This window comes from Polypterus senegalus, chromosome 9 (genome assembly GCF_016835505.1).
Source record: "Polypterus senegalus isolate Bchr_013 chromosome 9, ASM1683550v1, whole genome shotgun sequence".
Lineage (NCBI taxonomy): Eukaryota > Metazoa > Chordata > Cladistia > Polypteriformes > Polypteridae > Polypterus > Polypterus senegalus.
Genome location: NC_053162.1, coordinates 183,132,459 through 183,145,587, shown reverse-complemented (window position 1 = coordinate 183,145,587; position 13,129 = coordinate 183,132,459). Strand labels below are relative to the sequence as shown.

The 13,129-nt window shown below is 42.1% G+C and overlaps 1 protein-coding gene across 1 annotated transcript in view; it reads left to right on the top strand.

The window, feature by feature from the left end:
• LOC120536102 overlaps positions 1 to 11,250 on the top strand; it is an 80,622-nt gene extending 69,372 nt beyond the window's left edge. Inside the window, exon 6 of the mRNA XM_039764480.1 lies at positions 8,668 to 11,250. Coding sequence (XP_039620414.1) covers positions 8,668 to 9,349 — 682 coding nt within the window. The 3' untranslated portion in view covers positions 9,350 to 11,250. The remainder of the gene's footprint in view (positions 1 to 8,667) is intronic.
• Positions 11,251 to 13,129: the final 1,879 nt, after the last annotated feature.

Here is a 13,129-nt window from a genome sequence, read left to right as displayed (position 1 = left end):
ATTCCATAAGCCTGTCGTTCTTTTTACGGTTTTATTTTTTCTGGGTTTTCTTTTGCTGTTCACAGCGTTGATGTTTGTCATCATTTATCTCACACTACCTGATTGGTGTTTTATTTGTAAATTCTGTTTCAAATCTCCCTCCGTTTTGTAGCCCATAAGCAGTCAGCACTATTTTGCTTATAGATGTTGCGAGTCACAGAGGTGGTGAGCAGTGGCGTCATTTTGTCTCCAGGGCTGAAGCTCTTGATCCCAGGTACCCAGCAGTGTTGTGCAAGTTCACACCTCACAAGAGCTAGCTCAAAGTTCAGTTCACACAGTTTAAAATGAATACATTCACATTCATGGTTCACCATTTTAGTTTTAAACTAGTTCATGTTCATTTCGTATTTTTTAAGGCGTGAGAATAAATGACCCATGAGTTTACTTTTTTCAATTCTGCATGCCTTTATGTTCGGCACTTATACAGTTTCTTGAATAAAATACAATCATTATGTAGACGTTTTTATTTAAATACATTTTATTGAGTTATACCCCGCAACAAACACATATAACCATATATCCTAATATCCTTCCGGTCAAAAAGGAAATTGAATAGATTCAAGTATACATATAAATGACCGAACTATTTCCAACCGTGTGACACAAGTGGTGACTGCTGAACCAGCGTGTACGGTGAACTAACCTGTTACGCTGCCGATCAAAATTTGTGTCACATATTGCATGTCAAACAGGGAAAAACATGAAGTGACCTCGCGAAGTCCAACGTTTTCCTAAAAGCGAAAGCGGAGCTTCACCGCGTGCTCGTGTCAGCGGGGGTGCAGCTTAAGCACAAGCAGGCAGACACCGACAGCACCGATTTGATTTGATGTTATTTTTTCCGAATACAAATAAATGACAAAAAATTCGTGCAAAATAAATGTTCGTAAAAATTCACTATTTATGCTTATCCAAATACCATATTTGGATTTGGCTCCACCCCTACATTACAGGGTAAGGCAAACCGTTTAGTCCGGACCTAAACCAGATCCACAATAATGTCACATAAAACTGAACTAGCTCACGTTCAAGTTCTTCACTTGCAAATAATAAGGTCACCGTTCTCAGAAAAATGAGTTTGTTCAATGCACAACACTGGAAGCCAGCCACTGATCTGTGAGAACCCGGCCCCGCTTTGTCCTAATCTGCTTTGTGACATGCGTGGACGACACTGTGAAAACGTGCACGCTGCTCTTTGACTGTGCTAAAGCTCAATGGAGGACACATTCCCCAGGTTTTCCGTCTACCTTACAGTATATACTGGTCTAACAGCATTACTGGGGGCGGATGGGTGGGGTGCTAAGCCCCTAATAAGTGCTAAAGCTAGCATCAACCCAGTATCTGACCTGTAATGCCACAATCGTTCCGCTTTTTAAGATGGTGGTGAGCGACACGTGACATTTACATTTTTGAATCTGTTTTAAAATACAAAGGGTGATCCAGACAATCACAAAATTGTTAAAAAAACAACCTTTATTACAAAATTTGCAACAATTCTCTTTTAATCTCCTTCAAAATACACTCCTTGAGTATATATCCTGCGTGCCCTAGCTCTTCTCCCATTCCTGGAAAACATTTCCCATGTACTCATCTTTTGTTTCCAAGTCTAAAGCCTCTTGTGTGTGTGTGTGTGTGTGTTTTGTATCTCTTTCACAATAGAAAACTATCTTCCCTTTAGTCTCAGTTTTTCCTTTTTTGTGACGTACCCACTGTTGGAATGACAAATGCAATGTTTTTTTCTTACTATAAATGTCTGTAATGTTCCATTTGTTGGAATGACAAATGTAATGTATTTTACTGTATTACTGCAATTATTGGAGATGTGTCATCTGTTGGAATGATAAAATCAATGCATTTTAGTACTACAAATATGTGTGATGCCTCATCGGTTCGAATGACAATTATTACAATTGTTTGTGATGTGTCATATGTTGGAATGACAAACGCAGTGTTTTTTTTATATTATTGCAAATGTTTGTGGTTTGCCATCTGTTGAAGTGGCAAAGTTGGTGCATTTCATTACTGCAAACGTTTGTGAATCGCTATTGGTTGGAGTGACAGATGTGGTTCAATTTATAACTGCAATGTATCTGTGTGGCTATGTCTCTGTTATACGCTATTGGGTATGGGATTCATAAAAGCAGGGCTAGTGTTTGTGATGTGCCATCTGCTGGAATGACAAATTCAATGCATTTTATTATTAGAAATGTTTGTGATGCGCCATTTGTTAACGTTAAAAATGTGCAATGTATGTCATTACTACAATTGTTTGCTATTGCCCATCTGTTGGAATGACAAATGCACTGCAGCTGGAGGTCTACGTTGATTATTTAGATTTCAGAGGTAAAATTTAAAATGGACATAATAGGGAAGCATTCTTCCATCCATCCATTTTCCAACCCGCTGAATCCAAACACAGGGTCATGGGGGTCTGCTGGAGCCAAACCCAACCAACACAGGGCAGGAACTAATCCCGGGCAGGACACACACAAACACACCCAGCCCAATTTAGAATCGCCAATCCACCTGACTTGCATGTCTTTGGACTGTGGGAGGAAACCCACGCAGACACGGGGAGAACATGCAGACTCCACACAGGGAGGACCCGGGAAGTGAACCCTTAAGGGTCTTCTAACTGCGAGGCAGCAGCACTACCACTGCGCCACCATGCCGCCCGGAAGCATTCTTACTCTATGAAAATAATGCAGGCATGAACCCAAACTAAACATTTATTCTGAATGAAGCTGACAACGTTCATTTTTGAAAAATATATCTAGTGTTGATTTTTTCGGATATTTATTTCTATACGGATTAAACAGACTTTTTTGCTTTTTTGTTGAATTATCGGCTGAGACAGAGGCGTATGTCACTATGGCATATCATCCGTCCAAATATTTAGTATGTTCTTCTTTTTTTTTATCTTTAACGGTTCCGAGTGTGCAAGTTAATTTTGACGCAGTGACTTTTTAGCCATTTTGTACAAATTAATAATTATTATTTAAAAAAACGTTGAAACTCATCTTATCATCTATTCTATACTCTGCAAAATATTGCCGAAAATGATAAACATTAGGGCGGCACGGTGGCGCAGTGGTAGCGCTGCTGCCTCGCAGTTAGGGGACCCGGGTTCGCTTCCCGGGTCCTCCCTGCGTGGAGTTTGCATGTTCTCCCGTGTCTGCGTGGGTTTCCTCCGGGCTCTCCGGTTTCCTCCCACAATCCAAAGACATGCAGGTTAGGTGGATTGGCGATTCTAAATTGGTCCTAGTGTGTGATTGGTGTGTGGGCGTGTCCTGCTGTGGGTTGGCACCCTGCCCAGGATTGGTTCCTGCCTTGTGCCCTGTGTTGGCTGGGTTTGGCTCCGGCAGACTCCCGTGACCCTATTCGGATTCAGCGGGTTAGAAAATGGATGGATGGATGATAAACATTAAATATGTCAACACGCAGGACGCAGTTATTTGCACAAAACGGGTGTTACTGTATGTCTGCGGTACGCTGCAATGTTGTGTGTCACCTGAACGACACCACGCGAGTTTATCAATAATTCATAGCGAGAGAATTCATTGAGCGAGATGTGACTGTATGTTAGCAGAAGGGCTGTAAGTGACTAATGAAGGTCTCGCTAATGATGAGTGAAATGATTCAGGTGATACTGAATTTGCAGCAAAACTCAGCATTGTGTTTCGCGAAAAAATAAACAAATCGGTGAAATTTGCGCCATTGTCACTAGAAGAAAGGAGTTTAGTTCTGTCTGGAAGCGTTTAAATGCTTTCATTCTGCAAATGCCTGCCTGTTATTTCTGATGTAAATTAGGATCTTTAGTTGAAAAAGGGGGAACAAAAGAGAGGTGAAGGATACGCACTCTCCACACATTATAGAGCTTCAGTCTCCAATGCCACTTTAGGACTGTCATGATAACACTGATCAACAAGTATTTTGCTACTGGGAGTCTTTCACCTTTACTTTAACAGGTTTCACTTGCTGACTCCAAATCTGAACACTGTTTTTGTCCAGCAGCACGTCTCGTTTTTTAGTTATGATGTTGCACAGCTAGGATGACTGGACAGTAAAGGTGGATAACCATTTTGATAAATACCAGTAATTCCACTAGGGATGCCATTGAGATAAATGATTTCTCCACACATTACTAACAGCTGTGAGTTGTTTACCTTGTCATTTATAAATTTATTTAAAAATGATTCATTTTTAATTAGCAGAAAAAATGTCTGTTACTGATTACCAGGTCTTATATGACTCTGAAGCATAATGACACAACTCAGACATGACGCTGCAGTATGTAGAGGTCAGGTCTAAACACCATCAGGCAAACAGCAGCTCTTTATCAAAACACGTTTATTACTGTGTAGAACGTGACCCGGACACAGACAGGCGGACAATGGTTTTGCACCCAACACACTCATTTCCGTCCTCTTCCACCCGACTCTCCCTCTCGAATGCAGGGAGGCGGCCTCTTATATAGCAATCCGGATGGGCTCCAGCTGCTTCCTGGCAGTCCATTATTCGACCAAATCCAGGCAATGTCAGCAATGAGTATAGGGAAAGATTTTATCAAGATATAAAGGTGATGGAAAACTGACATCGGGGGAAAATTCACTCCGAGCATGATGGGAGACTGCTGTTGGTTATGGCAAAGAGAGATGGATGTGCAGTACAAGAGCAAAAGCAAGCACCTCCAACATTTATGGACAGGCTGACCTCACTTTTATATTGAGGTGAATTGACATAAATCTGCTTTAATGTGTCTCTGGTGTCATCTTCTGGTTTGTTTTCAGAATAAACACATCAAAACAATTTTGGTGGGACAGAGTTCATTCTTCAGATAGCATGTTGATATACAGTGCATCCGGAAAGTATTCACAGAGCATCACTTTTTCCACATCTTGTTATGTTACAGCCTTATTCCAAAATGGATTAAGTTCATTTTTTTCCTCAGAATTCTACACACAAAACCCCATAAAGACAACGTGAAAAAAGTCTACTTGAGATTTTTGCAAACTTATTAAAAATAAAAAAACTGACAAATCCCATGTACATCAATATTCACAGCCTGTGCTCAATATTTTGTCGATGCACCTTTGGCAGCAATTCCAGCCTCAAGTCTTTTTAAATATGATGCCACAAGTTTGGCACACCTATCCTTGGCCAGTCTCGCCCATTCCTCTTTGCAGCACCTCTCAAGCTCCATCAGGTTGGATGAGAAGCGTCGGTGCACAGCCATTTGAAGATCTCTCCAGAGATTCCCAAACTTTTAGAACTAATTATTGGAACTCCAATTGGCTTGGTAAGCTCAGTGACCCCTGACCTCCATACACAGGTGAATCCGAGTATTTAAGGGGGTCCATTGTAAGTTTCCCTCCTTCTTTAATTTTCTCTGAAGAGTAGCAACATGGGGGTCACAAAACAACTCTCAAATGACCTGAAGACAAAGATTGTTCACCATCATGGTTTAGGGGAAGGATACAGAAAGCTGTCCCAGAGATTGAAGCTGTCTGTTTCCACAGTTAGGAACATATTGAGGAAATGGAAGACCACAGGCTCAGTTCAAGTTAAGGCTCGAAGTGGCAGACCAAGAAAGATTTCGGATAGACAGAAGCGACGAATGGTGAGAACAGTCAGAGTCAACCCACAGACCAGCACCAAAGACCTCCAACATCATCTTGCAGCAGATGGAGTCACTGGGCATCGTTCAACCATTGGGCGCACTTTACACAAGAAGATGCTGTATGCGAGAGTGATGAAGAGGAAGCACCAACAGAGCCGCTTGAGGTCTGCTCAAGTACATTTGGACAAGCCAGCTTCATTTTGGAATAAGGTGCTGTGGACTGATGAAACTAAAATGGAGTTATTTGGGCATAACAAGGGGCGTTCTGCATGGAGGAAAAAGAACACAGCATTCCAAGAGAAACACCTGCTACCTCCAGTCAAATATGGTGGTGGTTCCATCATGCTGTGGGCTGTGTGGCCAGTGCAGGGACTGGGAATCTTGTCAAAGTTGAGGGACGCATGGATTCCACTCAGTATCAGCATATTCTGGAGACCAATGTCCAGGAATCAGTGACAAAGCTGAAGCTGCGCCTGAGCTGGATCTTTCAACAAGACAACGACCCGAAACGCTGCTCAAAATCCACTAAGGCATTCATGCAGAGGAACAAGTCCAACGTTCTGGAATGGCCATCTCAGTCCCCAGACCTGAATAGAATTGAAAATCTGTGGTGTGAGTTAAAGAGAGCTGTCCATGCTTGGAAGCCATCAAACCTGAATGAACTCGAGATGTTTTGTAAAGAGGAATGGTCCAAAATACCTTCAACCACAATCCAGACTCTCATTGGAACCTACAGGAAGCATTTAGAGGCTGTAATGTCTGCAGAAGGCAGATCTACTAAATATTGATTTCATTTCTTTTTTGTGGTGCCCAAATTTATGCACCTGCCTGATTTTGTTTGAACAATTATTACACACTTTCTGTAAATCCAATAAACTTCATTTCACTTCTCAGATATCACTGTGTGTGTCTCCTATATGATATATTTAACTGATATTTTTTATCGTAACAACCAATGATTTATACAGGAAATTAATGACTATTAACAAGGTTGCCCAAACTTTTGCATCCCACTGTATATATGAATGGACGCTTAGTACTTGGCAAAGAGGACTTGTAGCGTGTTTCTGCAGACCAAGATGACAGGAAAAGTTTCCAAAAACCCACAAAAGGTCAATAACTGTAGAATTTACTCTTACAAAGCCCATTGGTGGCAGACTTGCCACATCAGTAAACATTGCTGGGGTGATATTTATTTTTTTTGTTATAAATGATAATGAAACACATGCAGTGTGTGTGTGCTTAAGGAAACTGGAATAGATAGATAGTGTCACAATAACGAGACATAAACAGATAAACGTTTGGGGCAGCCACCCGTATAATATGGTATCCCGGCTGCAAAAGTCGTTTTTATCAAATAATCCGCACTGAAGTGCATACAACTGAGTCCGGAACAAGACTGAGGGAAAAGGAAAAAAGGGCAAGCTTTTAAAGGGGAAAACAGGAAGTGAGGTCATAAGGATCGGGCCCACGTTCTTCATTCATTGGATCGAGCCCGGACGTGACATCACAGGGGCCGGAGCCGGTAAGGTCTACTTCCATTGGCTCGGTCCCGGAAGTGACGTCAAGAGAGCCAGGTGGAATCTTCCGGGAATGGTCTACAGAAAAGGGAAAAAAAGAGTCAGTGCACTCTGCCACATCCTGGCATGCCTCAGAACTGCCTTCACGCAAGCCCTTTAGCTGCCTCCCATGAGCACGTGTGTGACGATAGATAGATAGATAGATAGATAGATAGATGTGAAAGGCACTATATAAGATAGATATTTTATTAATCCCAAGGGGAAATTCACACACTCCAGCAGCAGCACACTGATAAAACACAATATTAAATGAAAGAGTGAAAACAATGCAGGTATAACAGACAATAACTTTGCATAATGTTAGTCGCATAGTGTGGGGTCTCCTCAGTCTGTCAGTGGAGCAGGACAGTGACAGCAGTCTGTCGCTGAAGCTGCTCCTCTGTCTGGAGATGATCCTGTTCAGTGGATGCAGTGGATTCTCCATGATTGACAGGAGTCTACTCAGCGCCCGTCGCTCTGCCACAGATGTTAAACTGTAACTTGCTGCTGGCAGGTGCCCCTTCTAATCTTCTATCACAGCTCCAGTTGATTCAAAACTCTGCTGCAAGAGTCCTTACTCGAACCAGCAATAGCGAGCACATCACTGCCATCCTGCTTCGCCTTCACCAGCTCCCTGTGTCTTACAGGATTGAATATAAAATTCTATTAATACCCTACAAAGCTTTAAATGGCCTCACACCGGACTACATCAGTGACCTTCTCCATCACTATGTGCCTGTCCGCCCACTAACTATCCAATGTTACATATACTGTACCCTGCTGTTTATTTCTAAGACTCTGTGAAGCGCCTTGAGTGTGAGAAAGGCGGTATATAAATAAAATTACTATTATAATTATTATTATTATTATTTTTTTTTTCTCTGATGTAAACACAGTAATGTCCACAATGGCACATCAATGCATAGAAAGATTGTTGAGTCTTACCCGCGAGTCGGGCAGTAAACACAAATTAGCCGAGCAGAAACAAAAGCTTTTCCCTGAGGGACGTTCCCGCAACACCCTGCTTTGCTAATTTCTTTTCCTACCATTGTCTCTGCGAGTAAACCTAAGGCTTTCTGATGGTCACCAGCAGAATCAAATTAACTTTACCGGCATGTGACACATTACGTGCATTACTGCAGCTGCAAAAAATGAAAATAAAGGTAAACACAGAAGTATGAACATTGTTTTAGGAAACACTAATCCACCACAGAAAGGTTTGAAATCTCTAAAAACAAAAACTCATTTTAGTGAGTTTTGTGTTTCTCAATTGAGAAATATCCAGAAAAGTTTGTGTGGATTAAAATGGGCCTGTTTTGCTCTTCAGTACCTCTCATTAATGCTTCAAGAATGGAAGTCCTGGGAACTGCTGAATGAAGTGATGGCGCGACTCAGGCCAAGTTGTAGTGATTCACAATTTGTTTTTTTTTTTGTTTTCTTGTTTGTTCCCAGGTATCTGGATTACTTCCTGGAGCAGTTTCTTGTCAGCGCCGATAAGTACTTCATGACAGACCACCGAGTGATCATTTACGTGATGGTGGATGAGCCTTCCAAAATCGCCCACGTGGAGTTTGGAGCTAAACACTCCTACAAAGTATTTCGCATCAAGAAGGAAAGCCGGTGGCAGGACATCAGCATGATGCGCATGAAGACGCTCTCGGATCTGTTGAGTAAGTACATTCAATATGAGGTGGACTACCTCTTCTGTATGGATGTCGATGTAAACTTCATCGCCCCCTACGGTGTGGAGACCTTAGGAGAACGGGTGGCACAGACTCAAGCTTGGTTTTTCGAGACCACCAATGAATATTTTACCTATGAGAGGCGACCGGAGTCGGCAGCTTACATTCCGATGGGAGAGGGCGATTATTACTACCACGCGGCTTCCTTCGGGGGTACTCCCAGTGAGGTGCTGAAACTGGTGGACCACTGCTACAATGGCATCATTGCTGACAAGGAAAAAAACATTGAGGCCATCTGGCATGATGAGAGCCATCTCAACAAGTACTTTCTGCTCAATAAGCCCACCAAGGTCTTGAGTCCAGACTACCTCTGGGATTTTCATATTCATGGAAATGAAAATGCAAAACTCCGTTGGGTACCAAAAGATTACGGGCAAGTGCGGGAGAACTGATACGAAGGACAAAGGACACAAAGAGTCAGCTGTGATTCTACCTCTGATAATACGGGTTTTTATTTCAATTCCAGGGTTTTACTCAGAAAGGTCGATGATCTGGAATTGCAGGAGTTAATTCCTATATTTATGCCTTATTGTTCTATTTTTATGAATGCAGAAACTGAAGAATATTATCTAAACCATAACAGTTCACCAAGGAATGCACTTCTCATGCCAGGGTTTGAGTTTTAAATTGATTCTTGAAATTCATTTTTTTCCCAGAATGATTAGACTTTGCTTTTAGTTTCCATTTGGGGAAGCATCTCCAGAAGCTTCACCACTCATTCATTTTCAATTTGTAATTTTTATAGACAGGTTAATATGAAAATGTTACATTTTATGCTCACATTCAATCTCACGGAGTCCACTGGAGACGTCATTATGCACATGAGCTGAAACTATCATGAAAGATGGAGAAACGATATTCAAGTTCTCCTAACCTGATTCCTCATTAAAACTCCTAATTGAGGATTTGTGTTAACTGGTAACTACAATGTACCAACATATTGTGTGGCTACAAGAACATGGGGTGACGATTAATGCAGGATCACTCATTAGTGCTGTTGTGCCACCCCATCAAATCGAAAAGAAAAATGAAGGCACACTAGGATGTTGCATCTTATCAGCCGATGTGCCTGTTGTGGAGGCCCAGTGTGGGTCACAATGGCCCATCCGTCCTTAGTCCATACACTGGGCATAGTGATTAGCGGCTTTGCTCCCAATCACACTTCCCAGTAGTAGAGCTCCTGAAGCGGATCACAGTATGGTGAGATAATATCCACATCGAGAGGTACGCACTCAGGGTCCCCGAGGTTATGAGAGCTAGCACTTGTGCCATTGTACCAGCCCTCTCATGGACGGGCATCACTACAATGCCACTTTTTTATTATTTGTTTGAATATAATTGTGTTTTTTGTTTTAATTTAAATGTGCCAGCTTGAAGATTCTCAAAGTGGGTGTATTGGATTACAGAGTAGCATTGTGACATCTGGTTGCTCCTCTCAGTTTTCACTGAAAGCTTGGTGCTGTCCAGTTATTGACCATGCCGGTGGGCAGTAGGACCTCTCTAGCATCCATCACACTGTTTGCCATCTCTCATCTGGTCTGTCTCGGTCTTTCTCTCTCTCTCTCTCTGACACTGGTTTGTCTTACCTTCCTTTTATGGGACCCCTTCATCAACGTAGAATTGGAGCTTTTGTTTTGGGACTGCTCATCCACTTGCAATCATTTATTTATTTTAAACTAGTATGCTGAGCTATTAACACAAGAAGTTGACTGTGATTCCACTAGTGTTGTACAGATGCTAAAATTTTGACTTCAGCATCGAGAGCAGCTATTTTGGACCTCATTCTCAGTAAGAAAATCGTATCAAAGAAAATAATGGTTAACCCTGGGTGTCCCACTCCAGCCTCCTGGATGTACCCCACAATCACAAACTTCACTGCTATGACACAAAAACGTGTGCCTCACTGCCTTGACACACTCCAAGGTTCCCCTTTCCTTTCTCCATTGTGTCAAAGAGCAGAAGAACAAAGTGCCGAACATCAGGTCTTTTAAACCTGTCGTTTACTTCTGGTACTGAAAGTACTAAACTGTTGGCACCGTAATGTGTTAAAAATGACATTTTTCGGTACATCTCTTGTATATATTTATCTTGTGGTTGCGGTCCCGCCCATACGCAGTCCACATGGCATTTCTCGATTCCTATTCATCCTCTTCCAAACCCTTCCCCAAGCTGCTTGCGGCATCCCATACATCACCACGCCGCTTTTGCCTTGGTTACAAAATGAACGACAGTATCTTCTCTGTCGACAGGTTTTTGTACAACGTCATCTCTATTCCGGGATCCGGCAACTGCCTGTTCCTATCAGTGAGTTATTTCTTGACCCAAACGGTTGACGAAGGCAATGCATTCTCACTACGACATAGGGCAGTAGATTTTGTTGCATCACATTGGGACAGATTTGGAGACGTTCTTTCCAACGCAAGTCGAGTTATCACAACAAGTCATGAGTACTATCAATACATGGCAGCATCTGGAGTTTATAGTGGTGAAGCTGAAATTCAAGCTCTTTCTGAGATTCTCCGTGCTACCATTGTCGTTTACTTCAAACACGACCCCAACATCCCGCCTTGCATTACGTTTGCAAAGATTTGCGTTAATCTACAAGAACCAGTCTTCAGCCACGAGGCTTTTTCTAGGGTTAGATCTTTTGACTCATTATCTGTCATCTCCAGCAAAACACCTATTCACAACTGCGTCTTTCAAGAAGTATTTCTTTCTTCTTGATTTCTGAGTTCCTTTCTCACCGTTTTCCGTTCCTATTCTTAACGGCGGGCGTCAGCTAGTTTTTATTATTGGATTCTACCCCTGATTATACAGGTTTTTCAGTTCCAGGGTTTACTTAGAGAGGTTTGATCATTCTTGTGATGCTCTGTGCCTCCAGCCATGGGCACTACCATTTCACCAGAGCATCAGTAGTTCATAACCAAGGATGGACTACAGTAAGTGAGGAACAATAATCAAGTTAACAGTGTAAGTTTATTCAAAGCAAAAAAAAACAGTGTCCAAAGATTGTGGTGCATTTGAAAATCCATAATACAACAGGGCTGCAGGGAAGATAAAGTCCTGTCTTATTTATTTTTTTTAAACATACTTATTGTAATTAAATCAAAGCCAGGATAGGCTTCTCCCATCTTGTCCCCAGTGCCCGTGCAGGGCTGAGACAACGGCAAAGGTGGTTGTTAATCCAGCTCCCGTCCCAGCCACTTCTGTTGGTACCCACTTGAGCCTGACTTCCTATTCCTCTTATGTCTGTTGGTCACCACAGAAAGAGCTTCAACCCATGGTACAGAAAGACAATAAACTGAAGGATATATTCCCAGAACCTCCCCTCCTTACATACAGACAACCACCAAACCTCAAACAGCTGATTGTCCAAAACTCTATGTGTGGCTCGGCAGCAAGTGGCACATCTCCCTGCCTGCAGAACAGGTGTGGCACCTGTGCACATATCTACACGACAGATCAGGTAGTTAGTTATACCACATTGGCAGCAGGAGCATAAAATAAAGGGTGCGTTCACATGCAAATCTGCTAACATGGTCTACCTAATCATGTGCATAAGGTGCCCCAACACTGGACTGTATGTCGGGGAAACTGGTCAGACACTGCGCCAGCGAATGAACTCACGTAGATTTCATATTAATCTGAACAGTGTTGATTTTCCGGTGGCAGCGCACTTTAACAGTGATGGCCACGTCATAAAGGATCTGAGGGTCACTGTGCTGATGGGTAATTTCAAGACCCAACAGGAGCGGAGAGAATGGGAATACAAACTGATGCATAAATTCAACACTCTACAAAATGGTCTGAATGGAGACAAGAGTTTTATGAGCAGATATGTGGACTGAGTGACCAGCTGACCACATCAGAGGCCGATCTTACAGACAATGCACTTCAAAAAAAAAAAAAAACCTTACAGGACTTTCTCTAGTGATGGTTATCTTATCTCTACATTTTATTAGTTAATTGTTCTCTTCTTTCATGGTTAATTCATCTCAGATGTATTCATTTTGCCAACATTTGAACAAAAAAGGTTGTTAAGATGAAAGAAAAAAAAAATCACTTTGCTGTCCCAATATAAGCGAGAGGATTTTTCATTTTCTTTGCGACACCTTGCCTGATTGCATTTGTAATCTATATAGATAGCCAATAAAAGGTGTCATTTCACCCTA